Source organism: Plasmodium gallinaceum (genome assembly GCF_900005855.1).
Source record: "Plasmodium gallinaceum strain 8A genome assembly, contig: PGAL8A_v1_130, whole genome shotgun sequence".
In the NCBI taxonomy this organism is placed as follows: Eukaryota; Apicomplexa; class Aconoidasida; order Haemosporida; family Plasmodiidae; genus Plasmodium; species Plasmodium gallinaceum.
This window is the reverse complement of record NW_021628289.1, coordinates 110,383-131,422: the sequence shown is the minus strand read 5'-3', so window position 1 is coordinate 131,422 and position 21,040 is coordinate 110,383. Positions and strand designations below refer to the sequence as shown.

The 21,040-nt window shown below is 17.0% G+C and overlaps 6 protein-coding genes across 6 annotated transcripts; 2 read left to right on the top strand and 4 right to left on the bottom strand.

The window, feature by feature from the left end:
* Positions 1 to 248: 248 nt before the first annotated feature.
* On the bottom strand, positions 249 to 1,175 carry PGAL8A_00454000 (cytochrome b5, putative; the record flags this gene model as incomplete). Its single annotated transcript, XM_028673295.1, has 3 exons — positions 249 to 338; positions 663 to 874; positions 1,022 to 1,175. 3 exons carry the CDS (start codon positions 1,173 to 1,175, stop codon positions 249 to 251), a joined length of 456 nt encoding a protein of 151 aa, XP_028529763.1.
* Positions 1,176 to 2,376: 1,201 nt separating this feature from the next.
* Positions 2,377 to 4,504, bottom strand: LPD1 (dihydrolipoyl dehydrogenase, mitochondrial, putative; the record flags this gene model as incomplete). The annotated part of the gene is made up of 2 exons (XM_028673294.1): positions 2,377 to 3,844; positions 4,446 to 4,504. 2 exons carry the CDS (start codon positions 4,502 to 4,504, stop codon positions 2,377 to 2,379), a joined length of 1,527 nt encoding a protein of 508 aa, XP_028529762.1.
* Positions 4,505 to 5,894: 1,390 nt separating this feature from the next.
* On the top strand, positions 5,895 to 8,522 carry CPN60 (60 kDa chaperonin, putative; the record flags this gene model as incomplete). Its single annotated transcript, XM_028673293.1, has 2 exons — positions 5,895 to 6,902; positions 7,404 to 8,522. The coding sequence occupies 2 exons, from the start codon at positions 5,895 to 5,897 to the stop codon at positions 8,520 to 8,522; spliced, it is 2,127 nt and encodes a 708-aa protein (XP_028529761.1).
* A 757-nt stretch (positions 8,523 to 9,279) lies between these two features.
* On the top strand, positions 9,280 to 11,075 carry PGAL8A_00453700 (phenylalanine--tRNA ligase, putative; the record flags this gene model as incomplete). Its single annotated transcript, XM_028673292.1, has 2 exons — positions 9,280 to 10,842; positions 10,986 to 11,075. The coding sequence occupies 2 exons, from the start codon at positions 9,280 to 9,282 to the stop codon at positions 11,073 to 11,075; spliced, it is 1,653 nt and encodes a 550-aa protein (XP_028529760.1).
* A 151-nt stretch (positions 11,076 to 11,226) lies between these two features.
* On the bottom strand, positions 11,227 to 14,112 carry PGAL8A_00453600 (conserved Plasmodium protein, unknown function; the record flags this gene model as incomplete). The annotated part of the gene is made up of 1 exon (XM_028673291.1): positions 11,227 to 14,112. The coding sequence occupies one exon, from the start codon at positions 14,110 to 14,112 to the stop codon at positions 11,227 to 11,229; it is 2,886 nt and encodes a 961-aa protein (XP_028529759.1).
* Positions 14,113 to 15,276: 1,164 nt separating this feature from the next.
* PGAL8A_00453500 (asparagine-rich protein, putative) lies at positions 15,277 to 18,957 on the bottom strand (the record flags this gene model as incomplete). Its single annotated transcript, XM_028673290.1, has 1 exon — positions 15,277 to 18,957. One exon carries the CDS (start codon positions 18,955 to 18,957, stop codon positions 15,277 to 15,279), a length of 3,681 nt encoding a protein of 1,226 aa, XP_028529758.1.
* Positions 18,958 to 21,040: the final 2,083 nt, after the last annotated feature.

The following is a 21,040-nucleotide window of genomic DNA, read 5'->3' as shown; positions in this document are numbered from 1 at the left end:
TAAAAAAAAAAAAAAAAAAAAAAAAAAAAAAGTAATAATAAAGAAGGATATATTATTTATGAATGTCTATCAATTTTATTTCCTATACTAATATACTTTTAAAAATTATTTTATATTTTTTAAAAAATTTTAAATAGTACATATATCAATATGTGTTAAAAAGGGTATTGTTTTTGTTACTAAAATATAATGAAAATATAATAAAAATATAATAAAAATATAATAAAAATATAATGAAAATATGTTAATTATTTTCTTATAAACATAAAATAATAAGCAATGCTAAATAATACAATAACTAAAGCTAAAATAGAATAATTGGATTTTTCTTCAGGAACCTAAGTGAAAATCGAAATAAAAAAAAAAAAAAAAAAATTAAATTAAAATACGAATATAAAAATATACATTATTAAAATGTTATAATAAAAATGAATTAAAATTTTGAAATGAATATTTTATTTTAATTTTGTTTTGTTTGTATATATATATATATATATATATATATATATATATATATATATATATATGTATATAATTAACATTATTTTTATTTTCTCATATTTAGTGTAACTTTTTTTTTTTTTCTAATTTTAATTAATCTTTGTAAACTTTTCTTATTATATATATTTAAAACTTTTTACTTTTAGATATTTAATTCTAACATTTGGAGGTTTATATGTTTTTACATCTTCTTCTTCTTCTATTTCTTCTTCTGACACATTAATATATTCTCTTTCATTTTCTATTATTTTTGTTTCTACTTTTTTTTTATATTTTTCAGTATCTTTTTTTACACCAATTAAATAACTTTTCATCAATTTTTTTGCATATGTAGAATGACCAATTTCATTAAAAGATGCTGTAGCATCTATTCCTATTTAAAGAAAAAATGAAATAATATAAATAATATAAAATAATAACACACTAATAATACAATTAATAGAGAAAAAAAACGATTAAAAAATAAACTTCTATTTTTTATATATAAAATAAAAAACTAATGAAATGCATACAATTTAACCTTCATATTCTTTAAAAAGATCAAAACCACCAGGATGTTCATAAAATGAACTAACATCATAAACTAAATCATTTATTATAATGCAGCATTTTGATTCATTTTTAAAATTTTTTAAATCATTTTCATCAATTACTTTTAATTTTTGTTCAACCATTTTAATATTTTAATTCACTAAAATTATACAAAAAAAAAAAAAAAAAAAAAAAAAAAAATTTTTTTTTTTTNAAAAAAAAAAAAAAAAAAAAAAAAAAAAAAAAAAAAGTATATTTATTTAGTTTAAATAATCCAGTTTAAATAAAAAATTATAAGTAAAAGTTAAAATAGCAATATTCAATATTAATTACACAATTTACAAATATAATGTTATTATAGATCTGTTAAAAAAAATTTCAGTTTTATATTTAACATAAAAATTTTTAAGTCATATATATATATATATATATATATATATATATATATATGAATATGCTATATACATATTTATATATTTTCTTATTATTTTATTTTAATTATTATTCTCTTCTATTTTTTTTTTTTTTTTTTTTGTCATGTGGTTATTTATTTATTTTTTTTATTGAAGCAACATTGATGACAATTTAAGATTTAATAAAAATCTTTTAGATATTTATTAACTTTATATATAATAAATATTTACATAAAAATACTAATACTTTTGAAGTGTAAAATTAAATTGATCATATAATTAAAATAATGTGCAATATCTATTGCATCCTTTAAATAACATATGTATCTTCATTTTGATAGGATTAAATAAACTTTCTTTTTTTTTTTTTTTTTTAATTTTTTTTAAAAGAAAATCAACTTTTAATAGTCATAAAATAAAAATAATATATATTTCTCCATAATTTCCATTTAATTTTCTTGTATTATTATTTTATTATTTTTTATTTTTCATTTAAATTATAAATTTGTGTATTTATTTTTTAGTAATTGTAAACTGAAATTTTAAAATCTAAAAATTTCTTAAATAAAATATATGTTTATATTTTTTTTTTTTCTTAGTTTTTAGATATTCTCATTTTTATTAATTCAATTAAACTTTTAAATAAATAAAAACTATTTATATTAAAAATATTAATATTTATTAATAGTTCTTTAACTATTTATTTCAGGTATAACATGAAATAACAAAAAAAAAAAAGAAAAGAGAAAAAGGAAGAAAAAAAAAAAAAAAAAAAAACAAATACATAGAAAAGAGGAGAGGAGAGAAAAAAAAAAATATAAGAAAAGATGAAAATTCAAAAGAAAAAAAAGGAAACAAAAATAATCTATTAAATTAGAATGTTTCTAAGATATATACACATTTTTTTTTTTTTTTTTTTTATAATTTATTTTTACATATGTATAGGTTTATCAAAAGAATGTAATGCAACTTCTTTAATTACCTCAGAAAATGTAGGATGAGGATATATAATTTTACTTAAACTTTTAGATGATCCATTATTACTTACATAAATTGATATTGGTAAAATTAAATCACTTGCATTATTTCCAATTATTTGAGAACCTAATATTTTGTTTGTATCCTTTTCAACAATTAATTTAATTAAACCATCATAATCATCTATCGTTCTCGCTCTACTATTAGCAGCAAATGGGAAACTAACTGATTTAAAATTTATATTTAACTTTTTACATTTTTCTTCATTGTATCCAACACTAGCAACTTCAGGGTGGGTATATATTACACTTGGTACTAAATCATGGTTAATATGACTTTTTTTTTTTTTATTTTTTTTTAATTCAGAAAATAACATATTAGCTACTATATAACCTTCTTCTTCAGCTTTGTGAGCTAACATGGGTCCATCAATTACATCTCCAATAGCTTTGATAGTAGAGAATGGTGTTACATTAAAATATTCATCCACCTGTATTTTTTTATTTTTATTTAGTTCTATATTTAAGTTATGCAAATTTAAATTTTCTAAATTTGCCTTTCTCCCAACACAAATAAGTACAACTTCAGATTTCACTTTTTTTATTTCATTTGTTTTGTTATTCTTACAAAATAAAATAGCTTCATTATTTATTATATTAGCACCTATTATTGATGTATTAAATTTAAATTTCATTTTAATTTTTTCTAATGTTTTCTGTAAAACTTTACTGACATCAGCATCAAGAAAAGTACACAATCTATCATTATACTCAAATATAGTAACATCTGATCCCAACTTTGAAAATACAGAACCTATTTCTATTCCAATAACCCCACCACCAATAATAGACATTTTTTTTGGTATTTTTTTAAAATTTAATATATCATCAGAATTTTGTATAATTTCATGATCATATTCTAAAATATCCGTAACATTATCTATATCATCTAGATTATTATCGTTTAATTTTTTTAAAGGTATTTCAATTGGTTTAGAACCGGTAGCTATAACAATCCTTTCTGCTGTAATTTTTTTCTCTTCCTTTTCACTTTTTACTAAAACTGTATTTTCATCAATTATGCTTCCATGACCAATAATATGATTTACATTATTTTTTTTATACAAAAAAGATATACCATCTGCTAAGTTACCCATACATTTGTTTTTATGTTTATGAATAGTATCAATGTCTATATTTATATTATCTATTAATATTCCACTATCCTTAAATCTATTTTTTGCTTCATAATAGTTGTGTGCAATATGTAATAAGGACTTTGATGGAATACAACCTCTATTTAAACATGTTCCACCTAATTTTTTATCTTCATTTATATTTAAAACTTTTAATTTATGCTGACCACAACGAATACTACACACATATCCTCCAGGTCCACCACCTATAACTATAACATCGTAGCTAAAAAAAAAAAAAAAATTTTTTTTTCAAATCATCATATATTACTGAAATGTTAATAAAAATAATAAATATAAATATAATTTCAAATTTTTTAAATTTCCATTAAAAAATTAAAAGTACACACATTGAATAAAATATCTTATTAAATACAAATATAGATAATATAAAAAATGAATATTGAATTATAAATATAAAATTCAAAATAAAGAAAAATTAATAAATATCCTAATAAAAAAAAAATTTTAATGAATACAAAATTATATAAATATAATAGTAATCAAATATATAAAACAAAATAAAAACATTAGTATATTTATTATATTAATAAACTACACATAATAATATTTCAAACTTGTATAAAGAGAAATCATTATACATATAATTACAAGACATATTTTTATATTAAAATTGAAATGAATTATTCATTAAGTTATAATAAAATGTGAATTTATTTTTATATTTGCGTAATGTTCATACATCAAATAAAGACAAAAACTATTTTTTGCATAAAAATTAAAAATACATGTTCACATTAAAATTATATATATATATAAATAAATAATTCTTTTTTTCTATTATAATTTTCTTTCATTTTTTTTACTCCATCTTAGTTGAAAACCCCCTACGAAATGGACTAAATAGGGTTCTAACTTTACCCATAAATACAGCCATCCTTTAATATATATAAAAAATTAAACTGTAAAAAAAAAAAAAAAATGTAAAAAGAAAAAAAAAAAAATTACTCACAAATACTATAAATTTTTAATTTTTTTTTTTTTTTTTTTTTTTTTTTTGGTATTCCTATTACTTTGATATAGAACTTTATATTATATATAATTTAAAAAAGATAAAAAAAAAATTTCAAGGAAAAAATTATATGATACAATAAGATATTCAATATAAATTTTTAATATATATATATATATATATGTAGATCAACATATAGTTATATTCTCGAATTATATAATTATATGTGACAATAAAATTATATTTAATGAAAAAAGGATATATGAATCTTTTGAAGATTTAAAAGCCTTACGAATATATATTTTTATTCTTAAATACTTAAATCCATATGTAACAATTATTATTATATTTATTCATTAATAAAAAATTTATTAAAATTCACATACTTTTTTAATTATTTTTTTTTCTGTTTCCTTTTTTTAATACTATATCTTCTGTTTTCAGTTTTTAAAATATTTTAATTTTCCATTTAATTTTTTAAATAGTTTTTTTAATATTACATTTTAATCTTATTATAAGTAATACTTTAAAAGAAAAATAATAAAAAAAAAAATTATATATCTATATATATATATATATATATATATATATATATATATATAAAAGAATATATAAAAAAATACTCAAATATTAGTATTTAAAAAAATTATTAAAGTGCACTAATCTTTTTCAAAATTCAAATATAACAAAAATAAAAGTAAATAATTTTGACAAAACACCACCATCTACTTTATATTTTTAACTTTTTAGCTAAATATATTCATAAATACATTATTATTACATTTTCTCTTTATAAAAAAAGTTCTATCAAAATGTAAAATTATCTTATTATTTTAAAAAAAGAATACATTCTTCGTTTACAATTCTGGAACAATATAATGAACGTATTCAAACTTTTTTAAAAAGTAAAGCATATATAAGAAATACATTTTTGTTATTTATAACTTTAAAAAATTTTAAAAATAAAAAAATAATAAATAAATTTATATTAATATTAATTTTTGAAAAAATTATTAATACATTTGATACGATTTCATAAATTAAAAATCTGTCATTTTTAAATATAGAAAAATTTATATTTTTAATATTATACATTTTTAATAAAAAAAAAAAAAATATATATATATATGTATATATATGTATATATATATATGTATATATATATATTTTTAATTTTTTTAATTTTTTTTTTTTCATATGTTAATTTATATTTATTTTAATTATTTGACAAAGTAAAAATTATAGAAAAGAAAAAATTTTGAAAAAAAATATATATATATTTATATAGAGAAATACAAATAAAATGAAGAAAATAAGTGTGTTTTTATTTATAATTTATTTTATTTGTTTGAGATATGGATATAGTATAAAAAAAAAGAGAGGAATGAATAAAAGTAGAATATTTTTAAATAAGAGATTAAAATATATAAATAGTAAAATAATAAGTAGAAGAAAAGAAAATTATGTAAAAATGAAGATGAGCGAAAATAAAATAAAAGGAAAAGACATAATATACGGAAATGAATGTAGAAATGAATTATTAAAAGGAATATTAACTGTATCAGATGTTGTCAAATTAACATTAGGTCCTAGAGGTAGAAATGTTTTGTTAGAAAAGGAATATGGTAGCCCTTTAATTATTAATGACGGTGTAACTATAGCAAAAAATATTTCTTTAAAAGATAGAAAAAAGAATAATGGTGTAAAGTTAATGCAAGAAAGTACAAATATATCAAATGATAAAGCTGGAGATGGAACTAGTTCTACAGCATTAATGACAGCAACCATTACAAAAAAAGGAATTGAAGAAGTTAATAATAATCATAATCCAATACCTATACAAAGAGGTATACAATTAGCTTCAAAAATGATAATTGAAAAAATAAAATCCTTATCAACACCAATTAAAACTTACAAAGATATTTTAAATATTGCCACAATTGCTAGTAATAATGATGTTCATATGGGAACAATTATTGCAAATGCTTATGATAAATTAGGTAAAAATGCTGCTATAATTTTAGATGATAATGCAGATATTAATGATAAATTAGAATTTACAGAAGGTTATAATTTCGATAGAGGTATAATTAACCCATATCTTTTGTATAATGAAAATAAAGATTATATTGAATATAGTAACGTTTCAACCTTAATTACGGATCAAAATATTGACAATATTCAATCAATTTTACCTATATTAGAAATTTTTGCCAAAAATAAACAGCCATTATGTATTATTGCTGATGATTTTAGTAATGAAGTACTACAAACATTAATTATAAATAAATTAAAAGGAGCAATCAAAGTGGTATGTAGTTACATATATATATATATATATATATATATATATATATATATATATATATATATATATATATTTATAAAATAGAAACATAAATATATATATATATATTATTTTTCATTATTTATACAATAATATTATTTCCATTAATATACCTTAATTTTTAAGTTATAAATAATAATTTATATATATATATACATGTCAGTTTTTTAAATAAAAATGTTCATATTTCTTGTTAATTATGAAAAATATATTTAGTTGTTATATTTTTTTTGTAAAACTTCTCCATTTTTATTGAAGTATAAGATTTTTATATATATAATATAATTTTATACAATAAAAATGGAGATATATAAAATATAGAAAAATAAGAAAAAGAATAATTCATAATTATAGAATTATAATCTTTGGTACATTTTTCATACATCTATCTCTCTCAATAAAAAAAAAATAATATCTAATAAGCATATATACATAATATATATTATATCTTTTTTTTTTTTTTAGGTCCCTATAAGAGCCCCATCATTTGGAGACAGAAGAAAAGATTACCTAAAAGATTTATCTATTGTTACAAATAGTAAATATATAAGTGCTGATGTTGGTTTAGACTTAAACAACTTAAGTAATAATATGAATAGCTTTGATAATAATTATTTATCACTATTAGGAAGTGCTAATACTTTAATAGTTAAAAAGGATAGAACAAGTTTAATTACAAAAGAAGAATATAAAAGTCAAATTGATGAAAGAATAAATGTTTTAAAAAAAGAATATGAAGAAACAACATCTAAATATGATAAAGAAAAATTAAATGAACGTATAGCTGCATTATCAGGTGGAATAGCTAAAATATTAATAGGTGGTAATTCAGAAACAGAACAAAAAGAAAGAAAATTCAAATATGAAGATGCCACTAATGCAGTTAAAAGTGCCATTGATATTGGTTATGTACCAGGTGGAGGAGTTACATTTTTAGAAATAATAAAATCTAATTTTATACAAGAAATATATAAAAAAATTGAAGAACAATTTCAAATTGATAATAATAAAGAAGAAAAAAAATATCTTGATTTAATAGGAAATTTAGAATCAGAAATAGAATTACAAAAAATGGGTGCAAACATAGTTGTTAGTAGTTTAGATGTTATTACTAAACAAATAGCTGATAATGCAGGTGTAAATGGAGAAAATGTTGTTAAAATAATTTTAAATTCAAAAGATAAATATGGTTTTGGTTATGATGTAAATACTAATAAATTCGTTAATATGGTAGAAAATGGTATTATTGATAGTACTAATGTCATTTTAAGTGTTATTAAAAATAGTTGTAGTATCGCTAGTATGGTTTTAACTACTGAATGTATGATGGTAGATAGTGAAAAAAAAGAAAAAGGTATATTAGACCCATCGTTAAATTCACGTAATTATTTAAATAAACAACGAAAACTTTTAAGAAATAGAAATAAACTTGATGAAGACGAAGATGACGATGAAGATGAAGACGATTTAGATGATGATGAGGATGAAGATGATGAAGATGAAGATGAGGATGAAGATGATGAAGATGAAGAGGATGAAGATGATGAAGATGATATGAATGACAATTATAATTATGATGAATGAAATTGTGTTTAAAAAAAAAAAAATAAATAAATGAATAATAAATAACAAAATAACTAATAAAACAAGAATAAAAATAAATAATTATAACTATATATGTATGCATAAATTTTACTTTTTTTTTTATTTCATATATATTGCCATCTAATTTTTTCTTTTTATCTTTTTTTTTTTTTTTTAATCCTTTTAATTTTAAATAAGTTTATCATTCATATTTTTTAAAACATTTAATTATAAATTATTTATCTCTTCATTTATTTTTTTTTTTTTATAATATACATAAACATATAAGTTTTAAAATATTTATAAATTTCATGGGATGAATTTAAATATTTTAAACTTTATTATTTAGCTTTTTTTTTTTTTTTTTTTTTTTTTTTTTGCTTCTTTTTATATTTTTATATTCATATGATCCTTTTATTAATTTTTAATCTTTTAATAATAACATACATAAAAAGAAGTAAAATAAAAAAAATAATAAAATTTTATTATATTAATTATGATACATAATATTTTATTTTATATATATTAAATTAACTTATACTACATACAAAATAAAATAGGCTATTTTTAACTACCATTCAATGCTTAAAAAAAAAATAAAAATAAAAATAAATAAACGATTTAAATAAGATGTAAAAATATATCCATAATTAAGATTTTAAGATGAAAATCTATTTACAATATATATATTACTTTATATTTTTTATTTTTATTTTTTTCTGTTTTTTTAAAAAGTTATGATGAATTTATGTTAGAAATGCATTTTTTTTTTTTCACATTTTTAATTTTTGTATTGATTAAATTAAGCAACACTTATAAAAAAATTCACTTCAGTAAAATTGAATTAACAAAACTTAATAATAAGTATTATGTAAAAGATGATATAATAAATTATAATAGATTTAAAAATGTGTATAATATAAAAAATCATCCTATACATAATGTTACAAATGAAATATTAAATTTTCTAAAAAAAAAAATATCTTTTTACGTTGTTTATAATAAATGTCCACTTTACGATAGTAATTTGTGTTTTAATGAAATTTTAATTAAGGACACTAATGAAACCACTTCAAAAAAAAATAATTTTTATTTTTCCGATTCATATATATATATCCCTCAAGCAACATCATTATTTCCATATGTGTATCAGTTATTAAAAAATGAAAGGAATACTAAAATAGAAAATACTAATATACATAAAAAAACAAGCAATTATTCTAATGAAAGTTTTTTTGAGAAAAATAATACTTATAATGAATCAATAAATAAGGAAAATAGTAATAAAAATGTTAAACATGAAAATACTGATATTTATTGGAATTGTTTAAATAATTATAATATTAATAATATTAGCGAAATCGATAAAATAGAAAATACCAATTTAAATTTAAATTTAAATTATTTGAACAGTGATAATTTTTGTATTGTTTCAAGTATTTTTAGAAAAGATAATATTGATAAACTTCATTTCCCATTTTTTAATCAAATAGATATATATATAAAAATAAAAAACGAACTAATTAATAAGAAAAAACAACTTATATATTTCTTATGTGAATTATTATCATTTCTTTTTAAAAAAAAATATAAATGGAGAATAAGAGAAGATTCATTTGATTTCACAACTAATTCTCTTCAAGCAGAAATTTTTTATAATAACAAATGGATAGAAATATTAGGAAGTGGAATTTTAAGAAACAAAATAATTTTTAAGAAAACTAAAAAGCATGATGTATATGATTATTTAGCTATAGGATTGGGAATAGATAGAATTGCTATGATAAAATTTGATATAAATAGAATAAGAGATTTGTATTTATATATATCAAATATAGAAAATACTTCAACTAATAAAACTACTAAAGGTTACTTAAATAATGAAACACTTTACAATGTTATAAGCAATTGTAAAAATAATAAATATTTGAATGAAAATTTAAAAAACAAATTAGTTCATGATATAAGTAACTATAAATTATCTATAGAAGAAAATATTTTATCAGAATCACCAAAAAAAGAAGGAATAAAATTAAGAGATAAAATACTAACCTCTATCAAAAAAACCTTAAATGAGAATAATGAAGTTTTACATTTCATAAATTTATACAATATAAAAAATGAAGAAAGAGATTTATCCTTTTATTCTAACCTGGAGTGGAACAATGAAGAATTTATAAAAAAAATTTTTGATTTTAAAAATATAAAAAATATATGTTTTTTGAAAAAAGTTTTTCTCTTTGATATATTTTTCAATAAAAAATTGAATAAAACTAGCTATTCTTATAAGTTCATCTATGTTGCAACAACAAATATAAAAGTAATTTATATTTAAATACATATATCATTAAAAAAAATTATATATAATGACTAAAAAAAAAAAAAAATATAAACTCATAAAAAAAAAAAATATTTAAAATTTAAAATTATATATTATAATTGGTTTCTCTTTTATTTTTATAGGAACAAGAGATTTTTAAAAATTATGTTAAAGAATTACATGAAGAAGTAATAAAACAAATTGTAAATATATATGATATAACTATTAGATAAAATTTTCTCCTTTTTATCATATGGTATTTAGATATTCTTTATTATAATTATTAATATTTTTTGCATAACAATTTTTTATTTTTTCTTATACCTTATTTGTTTATTTTTTTATTTTTTTGTTTATACATTTTTTTTCAATTAATATAAAAATTCATTTTATCTGAATTATAGAATACTTCAAAAAATTCCACAAAAAAAGAAATTGTTCCAAACCCCCAAAAGTTAAATAAATTTTCTTTTTTTTATAATTGTAAAAAAACTTCATACATAAAATACTACCTACTTTATTTATATGATCAAAAATATAAAAATTAAAAAATTGAGATAATAATTTAGCTTCTATTTCTAAATGTTTATTCTCATAAATTTGCTTTACACAGTCATTAATTAAATTTATTTTATACACAAATATTTGTTTTTTTTTGGAAAAAATAGCTACATATATCTCTTTATCAATGTAATAAAAATCAAAAAGAACTATTTTTAAATTATGTTCTAATTTTAATCTTATAAAATATAAATCATGGCTGTATAATGTATTATTTTCATTCGAATCTTTTTTATCTATATTTTTATCCTGATAATAATTCGTTTTCATAAATTTATCTATAATATGTTTTATGAATATAAAATACACATTGCTATTTGAATGCAAAAATAAGATATCTTCTTTTAAATACATCTTATTTATTTTCTCCTCTATTTTTATAATGTATTCAGAGAAAGTCAAGAATTCATCAAATATTATTAATTTTTTTTCATATAGGATGAAAACATAACATAGATCATTTACAAATGTAGAACTGATATACTTTTTTCCTTTAAAATTATATAAACTTTTTAGTAGATCATTATTTAAGTTTTTCACTTCTTTATTCAAAATATTATATAAATATAATGTGTTTTCATTTAACACAGCAATATATGTATCAAAATCATTATTGTGTTTTGTATATTTATTAATTATTTTTTTTCTCCTTTTTTTTTTGTTTCGTAATATTTCATGATTCTCATTTTCTGAATATATTGAATAATATACATAAGAAGTTTCTTCATTATTTGAAAAATCATCTGTTGTATCATTCCTATATAAATAATGATTTTTATTTCTATTAAACCAACAAATAGATACAATATTTTGATTTTCTTTTACTGAAGGAATAATTACATTTTTTGTATCATTTAAGAAAAAAAATCCAAATACATATTTTTTATTAATAAATGCAATAATAGGTAAATTAGGATGATTAATTAAATAGATACAAATATTTATATTGTTATAATATATTGACTTTAAAAAATTTCTTTTAGAGCTATCTATGACTAAATTATATAAATTCTCATTTCCTAAAGAAAAAATTATATTATTATGAAAGTACAAGATATGGTATATCCATGCACCAATGGTAAAAATTTTGTAAATAACTTGATTACTATTTATAAGAAATAAATAATAAAATTTTTCTGAATCGTATACATATATATATTCATTATTCTTTATGGTAAAAGAATATAAATAAAATATTACTTTACAATTTATATCAAATGTATTTATTACTTTTTGTTTACTTAGATTATATACATTTATTAATCCTTTATTATTTGATATAAATAAATTATCCTTTAAATCGAAATATATACAAGTATAATAATTCAGTTCTTTTTCTTTTTTCTTTAAATCCATATTTTTTACTTGTTGCAATGAATTATTATTTTTGATTTTTTTTTCCTTTTTCCCATATGCATATTTTTCAATGTAGATATTACTATTTTTATCTTCATCATAATTATTATTATGATTATGCTCTATATTTTTCTCATCGAAATTATTAACATTTAAATTTTTTATTTTATTTTCATCATAATTTATTATATCATCTTTTAAACTTTTATTATGGATATTATTTTTTTCAATTACATTATTTATTTGAATGTTGTGTAATAATTTTTTTTCATTAATGTCAAATACTTTTACATAATTTTTAGTAGAAAAAGATAAATAATTTTTCCATAAATAATTAAATTTGGTAGTAAGACAAAATAACTTTTCATTCACAAAATTTATAATAAAATATGTTTCAAAAATATAAAAATTAAGTACATGAATAGAATGATTAAAAGCTATAAAAATATAATAGTTGTTATTAATTGTTTGAAATAAATCATGTCTATTTTTTATCTTAAAATATTCTTTAACATTTGTTTCAATGAATTGAATTCTCTCATTTGCTAATTTTTTTTTTATTTTAATTTTTTTTTCAGGAAAAAAAAAATAAACATTACCTTCATTATCGCCATATATTAAAACATAAAAAATATTTTTTAAAATTCTAAAATTTTGTTCATATAAATCATCAGTAAATTTATCTTTCATTAATTCAAAACAGTATTTATTCTTTGCAACAATCTTTTCATCAATATTATCAAAATCAACTATTTTTATATTTTCTTCATATATATCATTCGATAATTTATTATATAAACTATTCTTTTCATTTATATAAAGAAAATTGAAATTCAAACAAGTTATCTGCTTTTTCTCACAAATACTAAAAATGGAATTATTTTTTTTAACATCTAATAAATATATTTCATTTTTCTCGTTATAACAAAATAAGTAGTAATTTATATTTTCATCAGAATTTTCCAATGATTTATTTCCATTCAAAAAAGAATATGATTCTGTATGTATATTTAACAATTTTAATATATAATCAATATTTATATAAAATAGGCATGATAAAACTTTTTTTTCATTAAACATGTTAATATTTAATATTTCATTTTTCAAAATTTTTCTGATAATGATACTATGCTTATGTACTGAACAGGTTACATAATCTTTTACTCTGTATCCATGAATTTCATTATATTTTAAAAAAGGTAATGGATACGAAAAATTACCATTAAACCAAAATAAAGAAGGAAAGAATAAAATATTTCTTAAATAATTTTTCTTCTGTTTTTTTTTTATTATGTCATTTTGATATATTTTCAAATCATATTTATTTAAATTTTCATATTTTGCATCAAGCATTTTATAAACTATATCTCTCTATATCTTTATCTTATAAAACTAAAAATAATCTATATATGAAGAAAAAATATATATAGAAGTAACTTCTAATAAAAATTGCATTTTTAAAATAAAAAATAAGAAATGTATTTCATTAATGCTTTTTACCAAAGGATACCTATTTTTTTAAATTTACATAAAAAGTATAATAGAAGCACATTTCTTTTTTTGAAAATTAATTAACTTAATTTTTTTTTAAACTTGAATTAAAATCCTTTTATTTTTTTCAGGGTATCAAGAACATTTTAAATAAAATGAAACCATATGTAAATATAAATTTATAAAGACCAGCTATAAAAATTTTATCTGTTTTTTGTTAAGTTAAAGTTTTAATAATATTAATGTATAAATATATGCATATATATATATAATATACCTATATTTCTCTTTTTTTTATTTTCACTTTAATAAATAATTGAAAATGTTAAAATCATTTTAAAAAAATTGTAAAAAAATATATAATATATATACATATAAAATGAAAAAAAGTAATGAATTTCAAAAAAAATTATTTAGATAACGAGCTTTTTAAAATAAAATCTTTTTAAAACTTCAAAAAAAAAAAAAAAAAATTTTATAAGTTTTAAATTTAAAACACAATGTATTAATAAAACATTAAATATAACACATTTATTCACATCTATAATATTTTTTTTTTTTTTTTTTTTTTTTAATAAATATTTTAACTACCGTAAAATATTTATAGTAGTAAAATTCACAATTTCAAATGACTTCTTTGTGTGAAATAAATATAAAAAAAAAAAATAATAATAAAAAAAGCAAAAGAATAATATTATATCTTTATATCTAAAAAAAAAAAAAAAAAAAAAAAAAAAAAACTGTCAATGCATGTAAAGCATATTAAAATACTATTAAAACGCATATATATTTTTTAATTTTTACTTATTTTTTTTTTTTCAATTTTTGAATTAAAAAAAAGAAAAAAAAAAAAAATATTATGCTATAGATCTTATGGGTACTTTCAAATCAAGAAATTAATAAAAATATTTTATAAAAAGAACACTACATTTAAAAATAAAATAAAGCAAAATAAAATAATACTTCACAAAGTATAATAAAACCTAATAAAATATAGTAAAACTTAAAAATAAAATGGAATAAAAATTAAAAAAAATTCACGTAATTGTCAGAATAATTCTGATCATTTTCAACGTGTGATGAATGAAAAGAATAATTTAAAAAACTTTTATTTTCTTCTTCATTTATTTTTATCTCAAAATTTCTTATTTTTTCTTCTTTTTTTTTAATTTCACAATATTCATCTTCATATTTATCAAAAGGATTATTTAATGATAATTCATCCATATACATTTTTGTACTTAATGTATTTCTATATAAAGAAGAATTATTATCATTATGCTCAATTGAATTAAAATTATCATTAATAGTAGAATCAATGTTTAATGAAGTGTTATTTAATGATTTTAAATTTAATGTATTGTTTTGGTTTATATTCATATGAATATTATTATTTACTTGTGGTATTGTATTGTTATAATAATTAAACATATTTTTTTTATCATATAAATTTGATTTATCTTCAGAAAAATAATTAAAGTTTTCATTAATATCCTTATCATTATTTACATTAGTATTGGAATATGTAAAATCATTTTCATTAAAATGAATTTCATCATTAGAATGCTCTTGATTCATTATATAATTCTCTCCATTCATATTATTAAAAGATAATTTGTCATACTTTTCATATTCCTTCGTTTTATTATTTAATATATTTTCATTTATACAATTATTCATAGTATTAAAACCTTTTGAAGATGATTGCGGTTGTAGACGACTTACATTTCTTGCAGTGGATTCATTAATTTGGCTTTTTTCTTCATAATCCATATCTATATCATTAATAAAATCAATATTAATTAAATTTTTTAAATCTTCTTTCATTTCTTCATTCTGAATATATTTATCATTGATTATTTCTCCATTAAAATTGTGATTATAATTGTTTTGTTTTATGCTACTATTTCTTTGATTATAATTTATGTGTGTATTGTTCTTATTTTCCGAATAATTATTCATATAACAATTTTTAAAATTTCTTAATACACTTTTTTCTTTTTTATTATTTGAATCTGCATGATTACTGAATTGATTTGAATTAGATATACCATTTTGTGCTCCTTTATTTGAGTTATTATTCAATGTAAAAATATGTTGATTTAATGAATTCATATTATTATTAGAATTATTTGAAAATGATGCATAATGCGTCTGTTTCTTAAATGAAAAATTATTCATCATGTCTTTATTAAAAGAATTTAAAAAGTTAGATAAATTTGAACCATTTCTATGTGAATTCCTATTTTTAATATTGTATATATTTCTTGAAGAATTTCTAGATGCAAACATAGTATTATTATGATTTATGTTATTATTTGTATTGTAATTTAATTTGCCATTTACATTTTTATTTATATTATTGTTATTTATACTACTATTATGTATGCTATTACTATTAATATTATTTAAATTATCATTATTTATGTTATTACTATTAATATTATTATTAACTTTATTAGTTAGAAACGCCTTATTTGATTTCATATTATTTGGGCTATTCTTACTACCACCATAATTATTGTTTAAATTGTTGTTATTATTTTTGCTTAATATATTATTAGATGTAATTACTGATGTATTATTATTACTTTGAAAATTAAGAGAGTTATTTACACCTAATGAAGGACTATTTATATTGTCATTATTTATAACCATATTATTACTATCTATATCATCCATATTATTATTCACACTGCTTCCTATATTAATATTGGTATTATCGCTAGCATTACTTGTCTTTGTTTTTTGTAAACTTTTTTTGTTTTCATTAATTTTTTTGTTATTATTACTACCACTTTTATTTTGTCCAATAATATTTTTATTATATGTATTATAATGAAAATTTATTTTGTCCATATTTTCTATATTTTCATCACACAAATTATAATTTTCTTTGAATAAAAATAAATCGTGATAATTTTTATTAATTTTTTTTATTTTCTTAAACTCTGCTGCTGATGATCTCGGCACGGCCCTTTCTATCCTTAAATCTCGAACAGATATACTACTTCTTAAAGGAATATTAAAAAAATTAAACATATCTTCTTTCCATTTATCAGGTGTATTTTTATATGCCTTTAAAAATTTATTCATACAGGTTAATGTTTTAAATTTTATTTTTATATGTGATCCTTTCGGCGGATGAAAATAAATATTATCAATTTCTTCATATCCCATTAATTTTAATATATATAGCATTTGTTCTTTTGCTTCAATATATTCAGCTAATTTATTTCTTTCAGCGGAATTTTTTGGTAATTCTAGTGGATATTGGCATCTAGCACTTTTGGGAACCCATGAAATATATACCATCATATCACTAAAATATTCATTTGGAAAAGAATTGTTATTTACATAAAACATTTTTTTTGAATTTTTATCATTTGTTAAAATATTATTATTTTCATAAAGAATTTTTTTTTTGGAATTTTTTTCTTTTATTTTTTTCTCCATAAATGAAGTTTCTGTTAAACATGTTGATAAACTAATTTGTGTTTCATTATTATCTTTACGAAAATAATTAGATGTTTTTTTATTCAAATTTAATTTATTAATTTTGTTTGTTTTATTACTTCCATTACTTAATGAACTGAAATTTGTTTTATTTGATATTTCATGATGATCATTACTAATTTCTTCAATTTCTCTTTTAACAATGGAAGGATTTTTTATACCTTCCATTTTTTCCCCACCACTATTTTTGTTATTTGCTGTGTTAAGTAAATACATAAAATTATTCAAATTACTTAATCTTTTTATTTTATTTTCATCAATGTTTTCATCTGCATATACATTTTTTAACACCTCTTCTAAAACATTTATAACTTGCTTTTTACATAAAATTGAAAATATTCTACTTACATTTTTGTTCTCCATTATATTTTCTTCACATTCAGTATTACATTCTCCCCTTAATTTTTTCTCAAATATTTCATAAAAAGAATTTTTTAACTCATTTAACATATCATCATTCATATTTAAAAAAATATTATTTTTTTCATTTTTACTTTTTTTTAAAAAATCAAATAGCAAATTATTATTTTCTTTTAATTTTTCTATTTCTTCTTTTAAATATTTTTTGATTTCTTTATTTTCAATATCAATATATTCTATTTTTTCAACAAGAAAATTGTACAAATCATTATATAATAAAATTTCATTAACTTCTTCATTATATAAATTTTCATGTTTTCTTATCTCTTTAAATAATCTTTCAATTTTTTCTAACTCATGTAGATTTCTTTTTTTTCTCATATCATTATATATGTTTTGATTTCCTTCTATCTCATTTGTTAAATTTATATTCTCTCTCATTTCATATAAGTTTTCATTCGTTCTTACTTCATTACATATTATATTTTCATTTTTTTCAGTTTCATTATTCATATGTTTATTTTTTCTTATCTCACTATTTAACACTTCATCTTTCACCATTCCATGAATTACATTTTCATTTTTTTCTATTTTGTTATGTAAACATTCATCTTTCCTTATTTCGTTGTTTAAATTTGCATCATCACTAGTTACATTAACTTTTAACTTTTTTAAATTATTTAACCGATCTAATAAATTGTAAATATATCCTTCTTTTATTATATTTTCATCATTATTGCATTCTCTTTTTTCATTTTTCATATCTGTATTCCCTTTTTTTATGCAATCTTCTTCAATTCGTGAATCTTCTTCTTTTTTAATTTCTTCCATTTTACCAATTTAAAAATTATTTTACTATATATATACAAATAAAAACATAAAAATGTGAACAAATTAAAAAAAAAAAAAAAAAAAAGGAAAAAAAATTAAGATAAAATGAAATCACAATACACTATTTTAAAAAATATTCCCATAAAAAAAAAAAAAGAAATTTAATACAATAAAATGATGATACACATATAATTTTTAAATTCTAAAATAAATTCATATATTCCCTTTAAAAAATTTATTTAAAGATAAAATACTCTTTTTTAGATTATATATTTAAAAAAAAAAGAGAAATCTGAATAAAATTTCCTTATAAAAATAATTATATGCATAAAAAAAATAAAGGAAAAAAAAAAAAAAAAAAAAAAAAAAAAAACTAAAAACTAATTAATAATGTAATAAATATTTTAAAAAAATTTTTTTATATCAATAATATTTAATAATATGTTTTTATTACTTTGTTTTCTTTTTATATATTATATAATCACAATTATAATATAAAAAGAAAAATTGACATAAGCATTTTATCTTTTTACTTTATTGTAACATCTTTTTTTTTTTTTTTTTCTAGTTGTAACATTAATATAACAAAAATAATATTATACATATATATACATCATAACTTTTTATAAATAAAAATGTACATCTTTTAATAATAATGAAAGAGAAAAAAAAAAAAAAATAATGAATAAAAATAAGAATCAAACTGTTCATAAATAGTAAATTTACAAATAAATTAATTTCTCATTTTTTCATAAGTATTTCTTTAACACAAATAAATATAAATAGTTTTTTTTTTTTTTTTTTTTTTGTTATTTTATTTTTTTTTTTTTTTTTTTAAATATAAAAGTTTTTTTTTTTTTTTTTTTTTTTTTTTTTAAANAAAAATTTTTTTTTTTTTTTTTTTTTTTTTTTTTTGCTTGTATACTTTTGTACAATAATTTTATTATTTAAACTTTAAAAAAAAGAAAACTTTACATTCAAACAAATTATAAAATGTAGTTTAATAATATTATTCATTTTAAACTTATAACTAGCATGAAGAATTATATGTTCCTTATATGAATCACTCAATTAAATATTAGATAAATATCAAATTAAAAAAAAAGAGAATAAAATATATTTTTTAGCCAATATTTAATAAATCAAATTAAATCATATATGAACATATATATATATATATATACATATATATTTATATTTATATTTATTTATTTTATATATAAATAAATGTAAAACAACATTTTATTTATATATATCATATTTTATATCAAAATTTTTTTTTTAGAATTAGTAAAAAAAAAAAAAAAAAAAAAAATTATGAGAATAAATCATGCTCAAATATTAAAGTAAAAATTTATATGAAATGATAATTTTTTATATATATATTTTAAATGTATCCTTGTAAAAAATAAAAAATATAAATATACATGTATATGCTTATTATATTAATAATAAATTTTTTAAAAATATATAATATAAAAATTAAAACTTACGTATTTTATCAAATAATCAAACTCAAGTAAATAATTTTTTTTTCTATCTTTTATAAAAAAAAAAATATAAAATAAATGAAAATGCAAAAATTTAAATAATAAACATATAATTTAAAAAAAAAAAATTATTTCAGATTTTAACAAAATTATCTTATAAAAATCTTATACTACTTTTAATATATGTAATAAAAATGCAATTTGTTAAGAAAATTAAAAAAATTATATTTTTTATATATAAAAAGTAGTAATATCAAACATTTTTTTAGTTATAAATATTCTATAGTTCAAAGCATCTAAGGTAAAAAGAGAAAAAAAAAAAAAAAGAAATTCGTGATAATAATCTTGAATCTTAATTTCTGCTCAAATAATGCAGTACTACAATAGATAGTAAAGAAATAAATGAAATATAATATACAAGTACAAAATATATATATGTAATGTAAATATATAATAATTATAATAAATAATAATAATTAACTATAAATACTATTTTCTTATTTCTTAAGTTTTCATTATAGCAAATCAATTATTATCAAAAAAAAAAAAAAAAAAAAAAAAAAAAAAAATATTAAGAAATAAAATTTTAAAAA